This window comes from Palaemon carinicauda, chromosome 13 (genome assembly GCF_036898095.1).
Source record: "Palaemon carinicauda isolate YSFRI2023 chromosome 13, ASM3689809v2, whole genome shotgun sequence".
NCBI lineage: Eukaryota > Metazoa > Arthropoda > Malacostraca > Decapoda > Palaemonidae > Palaemon > Palaemon carinicauda.
The window spans coordinates 23,554,461-23,569,399 of NC_090737.1; the positions used below are offsets into that span (position 1 = coordinate 23,554,461).

At 36.5% G+C, this 14,939-nt stretch overlaps 1 protein-coding gene across 5 annotated transcripts in view; it reads left to right on the plus strand.

Moving 5' to 3' along the window:
* kis (kismet) overlaps window positions 1-9,389 on the plus strand; it is a 140,386-nt gene extending 130,997 nt beyond the window's left edge. For all 5 annotated transcript variants that reach the window (XM_068385444.1, XM_068385441.1, XM_068385446.1 and 2 more), the window contains 6 exons: window positions 681-954; window positions 1,095-1,261; window positions 1,387-1,535; window positions 2,254-2,461; window positions 2,935-5,254; window positions 6,285-9,389. In XM_068385444.1, coding sequence (XP_068241545.1) covers window positions 681-954; window positions 1,095-1,261; window positions 1,387-1,535; window positions 2,254-2,461; window positions 2,935-5,254; window positions 6,285-8,423 — 5,257 coding nt within the window. In that variant the 3' untranslated portion in view covers window positions 8,424-9,389. The remainder of the gene's footprint in view (window positions 1-680; window positions 955-1,094; window positions 1,262-1,386; window positions 1,536-2,253; window positions 2,462-2,934; window positions 5,255-6,284) is intronic.
* Window positions 9,390-14,939: the final 5,550 nt, after the last annotated feature.

The following is a 14,939-nucleotide window of genomic DNA, read 5'->3' on the forward strand; positions in this document are numbered from 1 at the left end:
GTGGAAATTTAAGAAAGAAGAGTGACATTGGATTAATTGGAGAGAATTGCCAGATGACTGGTAAGCTATAATTAACCATAGAGAGCAAAGACTAATGACAGGTACATAATTCTTTTACTACTCCATGCAAAAGAGACATTGGCCCTTGAAGAGATTGCATTGCTAGAATTCATGGCTTGAGTATGGTAGTAAACTATATTGAAGGTGATGAATAGGTTGATAAAGGGGGTTTCTAAAAGCCTGGGGGGGAAAATAATGTTAATTAAGGGGTGAGGATTGGCATGTCAGGTGAATTGTAAATAATGAAGTGGCAGGATGAACACCTATAGGAAAGCCAAAGAATTCATAAACGAAACTATTGAAACGTAAAATTGGGAATGATGGCAGTAGAACATAATAATAGAGAAGGGATAGAAGTAAAATCATGTCCAAACCGATTGTGAGGAAACTAATGGTGACGATTGTAATAAAGACCGTTGAAAAGCGAGTGATGGAAAAAAGCTGGCCTCAGAAGTTTACTGGGAAATAAGGCCCCATCTTGTGGTTTTGCTGCTTTTTAAATTATGAATTTCTAGCTATTTGGTTTTTTAAGGCTTTTAATTATCCAATTAGTAGTTTTAAGAATTTTACTATGCAATCTTTTATTAAGAATGTTGATTTTAATATTCTTTATTTTCCAGAAATGAGGAGGATATGGACAAAGATGACAAAGATGATGATAAGGATGACGAAGACTCCAATCAAACTCCTCTTCCATCGAGCCCTGCCGTTTCCACTTCTACTTCCAAATCTGACGATGATAAGTGTGATGAGAAAGAGGACAAAGGCAATGGGGAGAAGAAGTTGTACAGTTTCCCGTCCACATCAGATTTGAATGGTCGATTACGAAGGCTCGTGACATCATATCAACGTAATAATAGGAAAAACGACCTCAGGAATGAGGCAAAAGTTAGGGTTAGTAGTGTGAGTAGTTCATGATTTTTCCTCTGTACAGAGAGGGGACATCTTTAAAAGAAATATCAAGCATAGTTTACTAGATCTTTAGAATATTTCCAAGCTTGACCTTTTTCTTTCTTCCTGAACCTTTCGCACAGGGTTATGACCATTATCTGGCAGATAAGATCATGCGGAGAGAGAGGATGGCAGAGTATATACGAGAGCGTGAGTTAAGGAAAACTGATTATAACCAGCGTCGATGGTCTAATCGTGAGCAGGCAGAGTTTTACCGCACTATATCCACATTTGGTGTAGAATATATAAGGTGAGAACTTTTTTCCTTGATTGCAGTTTCATGTAATATACAGGTGCATAATGCTGTTATTTTAATTTTCTTTATTTTTGTTTTATCTAATGTTACTTATCTTTTTTACTTCCATTCATTTGCAGAAAAGAGAAGAGGTATGATTGGTCAAAGTTCCGCATGCTATCCCGACTAGAAAAGAAATATGATGAAACGCTTACCGAGTACTTCCGAGCATTTATGGCAATGTGTAAACGACAGTGTGGAATCAGGTTGACAGAGGAAGACAATGAAAGTGAGTATTACTGATCAATTGTTAGGTTTTGCAATGAGAATGTCCAAATATGAAAGTAAAATTATATTTTCTTCAGATTTTCCTACCCAAGTCCAAAGGGGAGTGAAGCAAAATTCTACATTTTCTCATAATAGATACATGCAAATGTCATCAATTTGTCCAAGTCTTATTTTGTGTTGGTCTTCATTTGAGTTGTCTTACCCTGAAACTGCCATCCTTGGCATGGGTTTCCATAACACCCCCAGGTGAATTGGTTTTACTACCACTTCTGGGCCCATCCATATTTTGCTTTAAGCTTACATGATTTATCCTGTTCTAGTGCTGATATCTTACCTTACTATTTTACATATTTTGTTGTGTAAATTTAGAGATGAATCCATAGTTTATGACAGTATTGACTTGATATTTTTTTTTACCATTAAATGTTACCACAATAAGAAATCACATTTCTACTTAAATAGAAATATTGGTAATCTTGTGTTGTTTGTATAAGTACTAATCATTGTGATACAATTTTTTAGAATTGAATATTTTTCCATTAAAAGATTGAATACCAGGACCAAAAGCGTGTGATTGCGCCAAAATTTCTGTAGGTTCTCTTTTATGACAATTGTATTAAAAGAAAATTTTATTTAGTTATAGGAGGCTATAATTTTGATTATTATTCCTGAACATAACATTTTTCAAATTTATTCAATTAAATAATTTTCATCCCTAGAAATGCTGGAGATTGGTGTGGATAGGCTTCCGGAAGAAAGAGCCAGAAGAGTCTTGGAAAGAGTGGATCTGCTTAATCGGTTGCGGAATGACGTGATCCCGAATCCTGGTCTGAAAGATGCCTTAGAGTTGGCCCTGCCTTCAAAAGATATGCCGGATTGGTGGATACCGGGAAAACATGACCATGACCTGTTGATAGGTGTCGGAAGGTATGTTCCATCCAAAAAATCCATATTATATCAGTACAGTAGTATATATTTTTTCTCAGACTGCAAGGGCTTTATATTTTAAATGAAATTTTGACACTACTACAGATATTTTGCTTTCTATTAAAAATATTTTAGAATTTTATGGTTTCTTTTTGGTTTAAAGATCTTGTAACATGTTTATAATGTTAATGTTAACCAATCATTTCAAAGAAGTGGCAATTTAAGGACATTACTATTGTGAACACCGAGGTACTACAGTATGTTGTTCTATTGTGTTAAAGTATTCATAATTTAGAGTGAAAGGGGAAACCTGCCTGAAAATAACTGGGAATGCATAAAAAATTGCCACCAAAAAGAAGGGCAAAGGGCATGTTTCATTTTGTTGGTCAACATACATACTAGCCAATTTCAACATGTAATTAATGTCCATTTAAAAATTAATTAATAAAAATAAAAAATTTCTTTCATCTTAGGCATGGTTTGGGAAGAACCGACTATTACATCTTGTATGATCCAGAGCTTAACTTCAGAGATATTATCCGCCGTCACACTGCTGGGGAACCTTTGATCACTAAAGAAGAGATTAAAGCTCTTGAAGAAAAATTCTACAAGAAAGAATCTGCAAAATCAGAATCTGAGGAAAATAAAGAAAAGAAGAAAGTCAAGAGTGATGAAAGCGTGGAAGAAAAGGAGAAAGATGATTCAAAAGAGAAACGTGAGAAAGAGGATGAAAATCCTGAAACCCCTGTGAAGGAGAAGGAAAAAGAAGACCCTAATGAAGATGAAGAAACAGACAATGACAAAGAAAAAGATCAAGATGAAGGAAAGGATGATAAAGTTGATAAGAAAGAAAGCAGTGAAAATATGGAAGTTGATGAGGAGGAGAACGAGACTGCTAATCCTGAGGATGAAGAAATGGACACAGAAGAGCAAGAAGGAAATAAAGATGATAAAGATACATCTAACTCAGGGGAAAAAGAGGAAAATGATGAGCTTTCTACATCTGTGAAGGAGGAGAAAGAAGACGATGATGAAAATGCCACTGAAAAATCTGAAAATAAGGTGTGCAAAGAAGAAGCAAAAGAAGATTCAGAAGACGTCATCGATTCTGAAACTCAGGACATTAAGACTGAAGTAAAACAGGAGGTCAAAGGAGAAGCTATAAAATCAGAAAAAGACGCTGTTAGTACAGAGCCTGATAAAGACGTTGAGAATATTAAGACTGAAGTCAAGTCCGAAATTAAAGAAGAACCTACTGAAGAGAACAAGGAAACTAAGGTGAAAGAAAGTGAATTAGACACAGATGAAATTGATAATGAAAAAGTAAATACACATAATGGTAAAGAAACCCCTGAAAAGAAAGATGATGAAAGCAAAATTGTTACTGTAGAGGATGATGATAATCCTAAGAAAAGTACTGAAACAGAGGGGGATAACAAGAAGGATAATAAACAAGAGCAGAAAGGAGAACAGAAAGATGGCAAAGGGTCAGCTCTGATAAGTCTTCAACAAATGGATGAAGCAATGGCTAAATTTGGCAGTTCATTGACATATGATAACTTGGTGTCAAGTGAACCTACTGTTGCACAATTATTAGCGCAGTCTGCTGCGAATCCTATCAAGTGGCCAAAAGAACGCATGCTACAGTGTAGAATAGAGCATCTCATGTATGCCGTACAGCACAAAAAATGGCCCGTCGGAATAGACTTCCAGAGTAGTGAGCAGGAATGCAAAGTACCTTCCTCCAGTTCCCTCCCCCAAGTTACCAGCAGTGCCTCTTCGCATTCAAGTGCATCTGATCACCACATGGATGTAGACCGCCAAAAGAGAAGACAGCTAGAGGCAGCAGATTTGGAACGCCAACGTTTGCAAGCTCTGTTACATCCCAATCTCCATCACACATTAGGTCTGGCTAAAGGCTCGGCTGGAGTTGCTGCTGCAGCAGCTGCTTTAGGTCTACCGCCTTCTTTCACCAGCGCTAACCTCAGGTCACTTATGGAATCTGCTGATGAAAGAAATAAAAAGGCTGCCCAGTCACTAGCGGCGGACAATAATGCGTTGCGTCAACTCCAGGCACTGCAAGGGTCTCTTGATCTAACCATCAAACCTGTAAATCCAGGTCATAATGCTTTAGATATTGCAGCTGCCGGTCTTCTAGGTCGAAGGGGACCTGGTAGACCCAGGCTAGATGATCCTATGAGAAGTTTAGATAAAAGACGTCTTGATTCCCCATTGGATTCAAGACCCCAGGAAAAGAAGCGAAGAAAATTAGATGAAATTGTTTTAGGTCTCTCTTCTAAAGGCAAAAGCCCTGAATTAACCTCGAGTTCAGCGCCTGATACCAGTCCATTGTCTCTCCTTCGTGGGTCTTCTGTTACGTTATTAAGTTCACGTGATAAAAGCCAAGTCACCAATGCTGTTACCACTCCAAAGTTATCATCAAGCATAAGCATAACTCCAACAAGTATATCAAAACGTCCGATCGATTCTTGGGGAGATGAAGGTTCCGGATCTTCAAGTAAAACTAATGCTGCTAGTGATAAAGATGGTAAACCTGGGTTAGTAAAACAGTCAGATTTGCCTCCTGGGGTAACATTGCCACCTGGTATTGAACTGTACAGACCTGCTGATGCCAAAGTTGATAAGTGGCTAGAGCAGCATCAAGGCCTCCTTGGAGACTCATCGCGACCTAAGGAGGCAAAAAGACGTAAAACAGACTTGACTACCTTGGATTGGAGTCAATTTTCTGGCGATGAGCGTGTCAATGTAATAAATACATCAACGGGACAGAGGGTAAGTGTAAAAAAAAATAATTCCCTAACATTCTGTTCTTGTAGCCTATGTTATCTTTAAATCTAAATTATCTTGACGGAACAGTTGAAGTGCTCTCTTGATAGAGAATGCAGTTTTTCAGGTATAGCTAAAACTGCTATGCTGACTTTTTAAGCTCTAAAAGTGGTACAGAAATTTGATTGTTTGGTATTCAAACTTCTATTACTGTATTGTATCCTATTATCATTTTTTGTTACTTAGTTGGAAAAGCAAGAGGTTACAACCTCAGAGCTCCCAACAGGGAAAGCAGCCCAATGCAAAAAGGAAATAGAAATAACAAGTACACAAAAGTAGAAATATATATAAGATATATTTAAGATTACAGTAATAACATCAAAATTATCATTCTCATATATGAAGCCAATTAAAGTTGAATAAATACTTATAGAATTGGCCAAAAAAAGAAAAGCATTTGCAAGAAGTTTCAATCTGAAGTTCCAGAGTTTCAACTACGGAATTAATATCATTCTACTGCAGGAATAAAACTTCTATAGTGAAAATTAATGTAGCTGAACATTATGAGTAATAGTAGATCCAGAGTGAAAATAGATTTAGCTGAACATTATGAGTAATAGTAGATGAATAATTCTTAACTGTTCATTCTTGCTTTTAAAATATTTCAAGAAAAAATCTGATTACAATGCCTTTTTTTTTTTTCTTTCAGCAACATACTTAAATACTGTATGTGGTTATTAGCTCAAACCCATTACCTGAACAGAATCAAACTAGGACTCGATGCATAAACATTTAATTATAGCTTCTGTGCAGCTAATATTCTGTCATATGTTGACTATGGCTTTTAATTTTACAAGAAATTCAATTTATAATATTTTATCTATTGATCAACTGCCATAATTTTGGCTCTTCAATTATAAAGGCTGTGATATTTTAGTAAGGGAAATATTTCTAAAAAGGTGCATGCTATCTGGATTTTAGGTTAAGGTAATACATTAATTTATTCTTAAAATTAATGCCCATATTTCCTTTATAGGTTACTGGACAAGATGCTCCAAAGCTGAAGTATCTTGCCCAGTGGTTAATAGAACACCCGAGTTACGATGTTGATCCACAATGGGCTGACACCATGAAAGAAAGAAGTAGCAGTTTTTCTGATATGCAAAAAAGACATGCTGCTGAAAAGAAACACAATTCAAGTAGGGCCTCCATTTTGTCCTCCTCTGCCTACCTTCTTGGTTCCTCGTCCTCCAGTAGCACCACCACTGCCTCCCTATCCTTGGCCACCACATCTACCTCGGCTGCTGGAGGATCCATATGTACCTCCTTGCCTTCCTACCACTCGCCCAAAGGTTTGCCCTTTGATACGAAGTCTCTGTTACAAGGACTGGATCCAAAGAATCACCTGACAGCGGCTGCTCTAGCAGGGTTAGATCCTAAGCTTTTGGGTTTTGATCCCAAATTATTAGGCAGCTTAGATCCAAAAGCCCTTGGCCTAGACCCAAAGTTGCTACCTCCCTTAGATCCAAAATTATTAGCAGCCATGGGACTAGATCCCAAATTGTTAGGATTAGACACTAAGCATCATGAAAGTAAACACCATGACACCAGCAAGCATGAAAGTAAAGCCTCATCTTCATCGCGTTCTTCAGAATCAAAGTCATCATCACTTCATAACATTGATCTTAAGTTGTTAGGGTTAGATCCTAAATTATTGAGTAGTTTAGATGCCAAAACCTTGGCAAGTCTTGATCCAAAATTATTGGCAAGTTTGACTGGTATAGATCCAAAGGCAATGGCAGGTTTAGATCCAAAAAGTATAGGTGGGTTAGACCATAAAAGTATGTCAAATCTTGACTCAAAATTGTTAGCTGGGTTAGATGCGAAATCACTAGGAGGAATTGATCCCAAGTTACTTGCTGGGTTAGACTTGAAAGCATTAGCTGGTATTGATCCAAAGGTTCTGGCAAGTCTTGATTTAAAAGCACTGGCAGGGTTAGATTCAAAAGGGCATGGAGGTTTAGATCCAAAATCACTGGCAGCAGGACTTGATCCCAAGATGATGGGTGGTCTAGACCTTAAAGCTTTGGCTGGTCTTGATGCGAAATCATTGGGTGGGATAGATCCCAAGTTATTAGCAGGCTTAGATCCAAAGTTACTTGGTGTAGACCCAAAGATGTTAGGCTTAGATCCCAAAATGTTTGGAGGTATTGATCCTAAACTCTTTGCAACCATGGACCCAAAGTTGTTAGGTGGGTTAGATCCAAAGTTACTGGGTGGCCTTGATCCAAAACTCCTAGCAAGTATGGGCATGGATCCAACCATGATGATGATGGCTGGATTTGGTGGTATACCTGGAATGTCAGGATTAGGAATGGCAAATCCATTGTTGGGAGGTTTGGCAGGCTTTGGAATGCCAGGTCTACACAATTTAAATGATGTTACCTCATCCTCCAAGAGTAAGGACCACAGGAATGTTGCTTCAAGTTCTGCAGCGAGTTTACCTTTCCACGGATTGTTCCCTGGAGGAACTTCAGCAGGGTTAATGTATCCTCCCCTAGGCCTTGGAGGCTTGGGCTCATTCCCACTGTCTGCCATGTCATCTGCAGCTGTTAGCAGTACACTACTGAATGGTCTCCCATCAAGCATCATGTCAATGGCAGGTACTTCACGTCATAGTCCAGCTTCGACCACCATCAGTAGCAGTAGCAAATGGCGTGATGAACAGCGCAGAAGTCGTGAGATGCGCGAAGAGCAACGTAGTAGAGTAGATCGGTCTGATCATGGTGAGGAATCAGATAGAAGCCTTAATTTGCGTAAAGAAAGGTTAAAGGAACAGTCGGGACTCTCTAAGGAAGAGCGTTACTTATTAAAGCAAATGAAGGCTGAGCGATTAGCCCGGGAAATTGAAGCTCAGGGAGTGCATGACCAATATGCAGCTCACTTAGACTTGTCGGTACAGAAGAGCCAGGAGGCTCCCAAAAATGATAAACCAATTGAGACGCCTGAAAATTTAAGTTGTGAAAGTGAATCTTCTAAGCCTTTGGGTGTGGAGGATGCCCAGAACTTGAGCACAAAGGAAGTGGAAAATGGTGAAAGAAGTGGCACAAACTCTGAACATGAGGAGGAGGAGGAGGTGGGTGACGACGAAAAGAAAGAAGAAAAGAAATCCTAGTGCTTTAGTGTCACATCTTACAAATGAAGATTTGTAATTAATTAAACCAATTTTAAAAGTATGTCATGTACTTTTAGTGTAAATTTTGAGGAGATATTTTAGTTATGTATGAATGAAATTTCCATGTATGTGATTAGTGCGAATGTGTACCATACCACAATCCCCCGCCCTCAAGTTTTCCATGCTACTGGTCTTCATGTACCACACAATAAATATTCAACTTGACATTTAACTGTGATACTGACCTCATTATTTATTCCATATTTTGTGCGAAAATAATATATCAGCTGTCTTAAGGGAACACATTTTTCCACTGATTGTTGAGAAAGCAAGCAGCCAGATGTGAAGTGTGAAAGCATCGTATCTTTTCCATTTCATGACGAATGACGGATGTTGTGATGCAGATGCTGTGTTACTGCAGACAAAGGACAAGGAGCAAATTTAGTTGCCTAGTACGATGAACACATAGTGATACGGTTATTTGGATCTGAACGGTTCCAATTTGTCTGGATATGATGGATGCATCCATTTCTAGCGTGTGGTCCAGACTGTGTAGGATGGAATTATCCATTTCTTATTTGTCTGATCAAGCATTTAAAATTGGTGATATACGATAAATTTGTATGTGGCCATACATTTTAATTTTTCCCTGTTTTGTATGTCTGGTCAGGCCAATGTGAAGTTGATGAATCCACTTCATATGAGTCTGGTCAGGCCTGTGTAAGCATACTAGAGTTGCTTTATATTGTATTATTACTATTTCACACATTAAACCTCTCAAAAAGTGCTTTAGGAGTCAAGTACAAGAGTGTAGAGATTTTTCTTTCAATATAAAGAGTTGGATCTTAACTGGAATCCCATTTCTGTGTACATATTATTATTAAGACTGAATACAATTGTAAGCAAACTTTTGTAAAAGGTAAATGTAAACTAAAGTTCACTAATATTAAAGGGAACTTGGTGAAATTAGCTTTTATTTGGGGTTCCTCAAGCAAATGCTTTTACATAAGTCCTGGAAGTGGCCGTTTCTGTAGAAATCAACATCTTGACCAACATTTGCTCTAAATCATAAAGTTATTCCCTTATTGGGAAGTTCATGATTATGAAATATCTTTGTATGGTGCAGCATTGTTGGGTGATTTTGAAAGTCAATTTATGGTTTTAATTGCATATCCTCATCATTTTTTTTTTTTAATTATTGTACAAAACTACAATTATGAGGTAAATTGTTACCATATTTTTTTACTTCTAATAAAATTTTGACAAGGTTGTGATAATTCAAAAATTATTTTGTTCTTTTAACAGAAAGATAAAAGTTTCTGAATGACATTAAAATCTTTGCTTTTGTATAGATAAAGTCATACATTTTGTGGTAAACTCGATCCAATTTTCAAGCATTAAATAGTGCAGTATTGCCTATATTTTTAATAAGAGGTTGCAAGGGAAAATCTCAAAATAGTACAATATTTATATAATGCACGTATACCCTTTAAGAAATTTATTTCCATATGCTGTATAATCCTTTGTAATCTACCCCAAAGTTATTAAGCTTGACAACAGTTTTTAACATCAAAAGGCTCGCTCTCTCTCTCTCTCTCTCTCTCTCTCTCTCTCTCTCTCTCTCTCTCTCTCTCTCTCTCTCTCTCTCTCTCTCTCTCTCTCTCTCACAGATCATTATACTGTATATTGATGACTTTCTAATATTGTTTATGTCAGTTTTGAATCTTAAAAAAGAATATATATATATATATATATATATATATATATATATATATATATATATATATATATATATATATATATATATTAGCGCAACTTCTAACTTTTAGTACAGTACAGTATTCTGATGCATTAGTTCTTTTTAGTACCTAAGGCCTTAAAGTGCCCAACTGCTTAGCCTTTTTAAGCATGAAATCTAACTAATTATAGTCCTCATTGGGATAAAGCCAAATATTCCAAAGTTACAGTTAATAACAGCAAAGAAGGTTCTTTTTATACTAGAAATGAGAGGAATAGAATTAAGGGATTCCTTTTTAGTTCTCTGTAGTGAGATAACCGTACAAACATATATTACAGTCTATTGTTGGCCCTCTGGATATAAAATCTATTCTGATGTCTTGTTTACTAAGGCTGTGATGCCTTGTCATGTAAAAGACAAGAATTGCTTTCGATAGTGAAATCTTACCACGTTCTCCTAAGCAAATTTTTGAAGGTATTTCTTGGAGTATTTGCCAAGATACGGGGTCCACACTATAACTTGAGAGAAGGCCAGGTTAAACGTGAGTCACACCACACCTGAGTAAAACTGGACATGTTGTTAAAGGTGAGGTCAGGCATGGTTAGTGGCATTCTAGGGACCCTAAGGACTGACTGCTAACTATCTGGCATGACTGTAATATCCTCAATACAAAGTAGGGCACTGGGTAGTAGTGTGGTAAAGGTAGTTCGTTTGCCAGCTTTGGTTTGTAGTGTTGTGTTTGTATAGCATAAGTAATGATGATACCATATTTAACATTTTCAGTTAGCCATATGAATATTTTGTTCATTTTAACATTCTAAAATCTTCAAATTATCAAGTGGCATTATTTTCATATGTCAAATATACTGAGCCTGCATCACGCTTTTTTGTTATTGTGTTGACGACATTGATATTAAACAGTAATCCAAGGAAGACCTATGCGGCAATATTTTGGTCTTTATCGCTTTGCAGCATTGAGTTCTAATAAGGAGAAACTCGGTGATGACATTTTGAAGTCTAGACCACATCGTATTACTTGCAACGACAATATTTAACTTTATATACACTCCACACACACGGTTTTTTCAATTATTTCATAACTGATAAAAACTGTCCTGATTAAGTCGCGTATCTATATTAAATGGATCTAATGTATTTAATTTGTTCTTCAAAATCCGTTTTCTGTATATAAGCTACATGTGACACTTAAAATATGCACTTCTTACTGCTTGAAAAGTAGAAATTGCTTTCACTGTACATACAGAAAATGGTACATTAATCAGTATTAGCTATGTATAAAACATTCCAATAATGACAGGTGAACTGAAAGAGGTCAACCATCTTTAATCCTAATTATGCAGCACAACAGATTTGGACATGGCAACTTTCCTGCTTAATTGTCTGACTAGATATCAAACATTGGCAGTCCCTGCAATTCTATATTTGCACTACCACCAAGCTGTACAGCATTCACAGAATTCCCAGTATGTAGACTTTGTTTCTTGTGACTTGACAATTTACGATAGAAATTCCGTGTGACAATCTTAGAACATAAATTTGTCAGATGCTTAGTACAGAATTTATGGAAGGGGATCATAGATTGCAGATATTGTATAATGATTTAATGTAAACAAAATGATTAAACATTTAACAACAGTATATTAGTAAATGAGGTCATTGTGAGATCGGCAAGTTTGTTTAAAGATTTTATTGATAAATCATTCAAATTAAGTCTACATGTCTCAGGATACAATCCTATGAATGCCTGAAAGTCTGTCAAATAAAATCCATATACCAAGGCACTTCCCCCAATTTTGGGGGTTAGCCGACATCAACAAATGAAACAAAAACAAAAAGGGGACCTCTACTCTCTACGTTCTTCAAATAAAATACTGCGGATTAAGAAAATTTAAGTTCACAGGTAACAAAAGGGTCTGGACTGCTAGAAATTAATAATTTGTAATGAAACATTTTATTTTCAAATCTGAAATATATTGATTAGAGTTAGGTTAGTTACACTGTCTGCAGCATCTTGTCTGTGTTTAAATCCATTGACTTGGCCTTCTAGTATGCTTGTGTTCCAACTTTTTTTTCTCGTCTTGTTTCCAGCTGCTCCATCTTAACCTTAAATTGCAACTGTGTTTCACACGAGGTTATGCTTTGGCACTGAATGATCCCCAAGTCCTATGAATCTCATACATCCTGTAAGGCATTGTTTCAGGTTTACTCAGCAACAAATGGAAGCATTCCCAGTACTGTACCTTAAAGCATGCACCAAAACATAAAGAAACCGTCATGGATATGAAATTGCTAATATGCTGTGCTATCATAACACTTGCCAGGCATCATCAATGCAAATTAGGTGGATGATTTTTCTGACAGAATGAACTTTTAAGAACTAGTAAACAAAATTTATTTGAATGGCCTCCCAGGTCTTAGTACAGGGTTTTGACCAAATTCTTAAATTGAATTACAACATGCTCCATCTTTGCAATGGTTTTAACTTGGGAAATACTGTACATTATTTTAATAGTAACTAAACTAAAATGTTCTTTATGGAAGGCACCTCTTTTTAAACTGATTCTACAACTGTAGTGCCATGTCTCCACAGATCATTGTCCCACTCTTCAACCCCTCTCCTTTACTTTTCTCTCTTATCACCCTCCATTATGTTGCCCCCTTACTCATCATTAACACAACTCCAACTAATCACCCATGTGGCTTACTATCCTTTTTATCATACATTCTTTTCCTGTTGTGCCTTATTCCTTTACATCATCACTGTCTTTTCCCTAACATCATTTTCTTAGCGTGCTGTTGCCCATTCTCCTTGGGCTTCTTTGTCCAGAGCTGACCAGCCCAATACCCTCCTCCCCTTACAAATCACCGCACTACCCTCTTATGGGAAACCTTCCCTTTCCTTAATTCATTACCTCTTTCTCCTACATTTTACCCTACCTTTACCCAAAGGTCACTGCTTCTCTGAGTTAACTCTTTACTGCTTTAATGTTATGAAAATTGAGTTCCCCTCTGCTATTTGTAGTTCCTTACTTACATTTTTTTTTATTCAAGTAGTGTGCAGTATAGCACAACATTGGCATGTGAGTGTGGGACAGGCCCCCATTCAAATGCCTTTAAAGATGAAGGGAAACCTTACAGAAAACACGCGTTAAATTTTACCTGCGGTAGTGTGAACCAAAAGATTGACCAGGTTGGAGAAGGCAGGTAGGTCAATGATCTGCAGAGATGTGGCATCATCATCATTATATTTATTACTAGCCAAGGAACAACCCTAGTTGGGGAAGCAAGATGTTTTAAGCCCTAAGGGCTCCAATAGAAAAAAAGCCAGTGAGGAAAGGAAATAAACGATGAGGAAAAATTAGCAATAGTTTAATTTAAAAAAGTAACATCATCCAAACAGATGTGTAATATACTGTATACACTATAAAAAGACTTATGTCAGCCTGCTCAACATAAAAATATTGCTGCGAGTTTGAACTTTTGAAGTTCTACTGATTCAAGTATCATAACACAACTTGGTCACAGCTGGAATAAAACTAATAGAATACTGTCTAGTATTGATCCTCTAAATGTTAAGATGATCAGAATTATGAAAAATCTTATACAACTTGCATAATGAGCTAATTGAACGACGGTGCCAAAGATCAGGAATAAGAAATTCAAAAGACCGTAAGTTTCTGTCCAACAAATTAAGACTGAGAATCGGCAGCTGAAGACCTGACGGGAACAATACTCGAAACAAGGTAAAATTAAATAATTAAAACACTTCTTCAGAATAGATTGATCACTGAAAATCTTTAAAAACTTTTCCAATAGAGTGCTTTCAATGACGTCACTGGAAATCGCCGGCGGCCATGCTGGAGGGCATACAAAGCGAAAACATGGCGGCTGCTACAGCGAATATGGACAATGAGAGCGACTTTGTCAAACAATTGTCGGGTGATGATAAGCGTTTTTACAAGCAGAAACTCGATCTAATTGATGGCCTAGATCCATACCAGATGCAGAATTCATTCAGTCAAAATATTGAAGATTTTCCCAGTATTTCATACATTGATATGGTGAACTACTTGGTACTGTCGGCAAACCCAGAACATGAGTGGGCATACATTTCCATTGAATAATCTGCTTCCAAAAATTTTTTTTTTTTCCCTTTAATGCTTTTAAGTCCAAAATTAGATAAACACTGGGCCGATGAAGAGAGAGTTTATAATCATAATGCTAATATTGATCATTTAGCCTAACCTTGTGTATTATAATTTTTGATTGTCAAAATGTATGTAAAAGTTTTGCATTATTATGTCAAATCTTTATCAGTTCATGCCTAACCATTGTGTTTGTGTTTGGTTACAAATGCTATAATTTCTTATATACATATAAACATATGATGGACAAACTCTATTGTAATGCTCTTGGATGATCGTTTTGCCTCCTTGCAATTAAATGCGCAAGCTTAATTATTTTTTCGATGTTTCATATATAAGCTGAAGACCCCTTCGGATTAAACCAGCCTTAAGATATTATTATTATTATTATTATTATTATTATTATTATTATTATTATTTATAATCAATGTTTATTCATCACATAGGCCTGTATGTCTGCACAATTTAATACACAAATTAAAATAAATATAAATATACACTTAATTATATATAGGCATGAGCATCTTGGCGAAAGAGAGACCTAGGTAAGTAGCCTTTGTTAATATAGCCAATATGGGCGCTTTTAATTTTTGTTTTGTAAATCTGAGATTC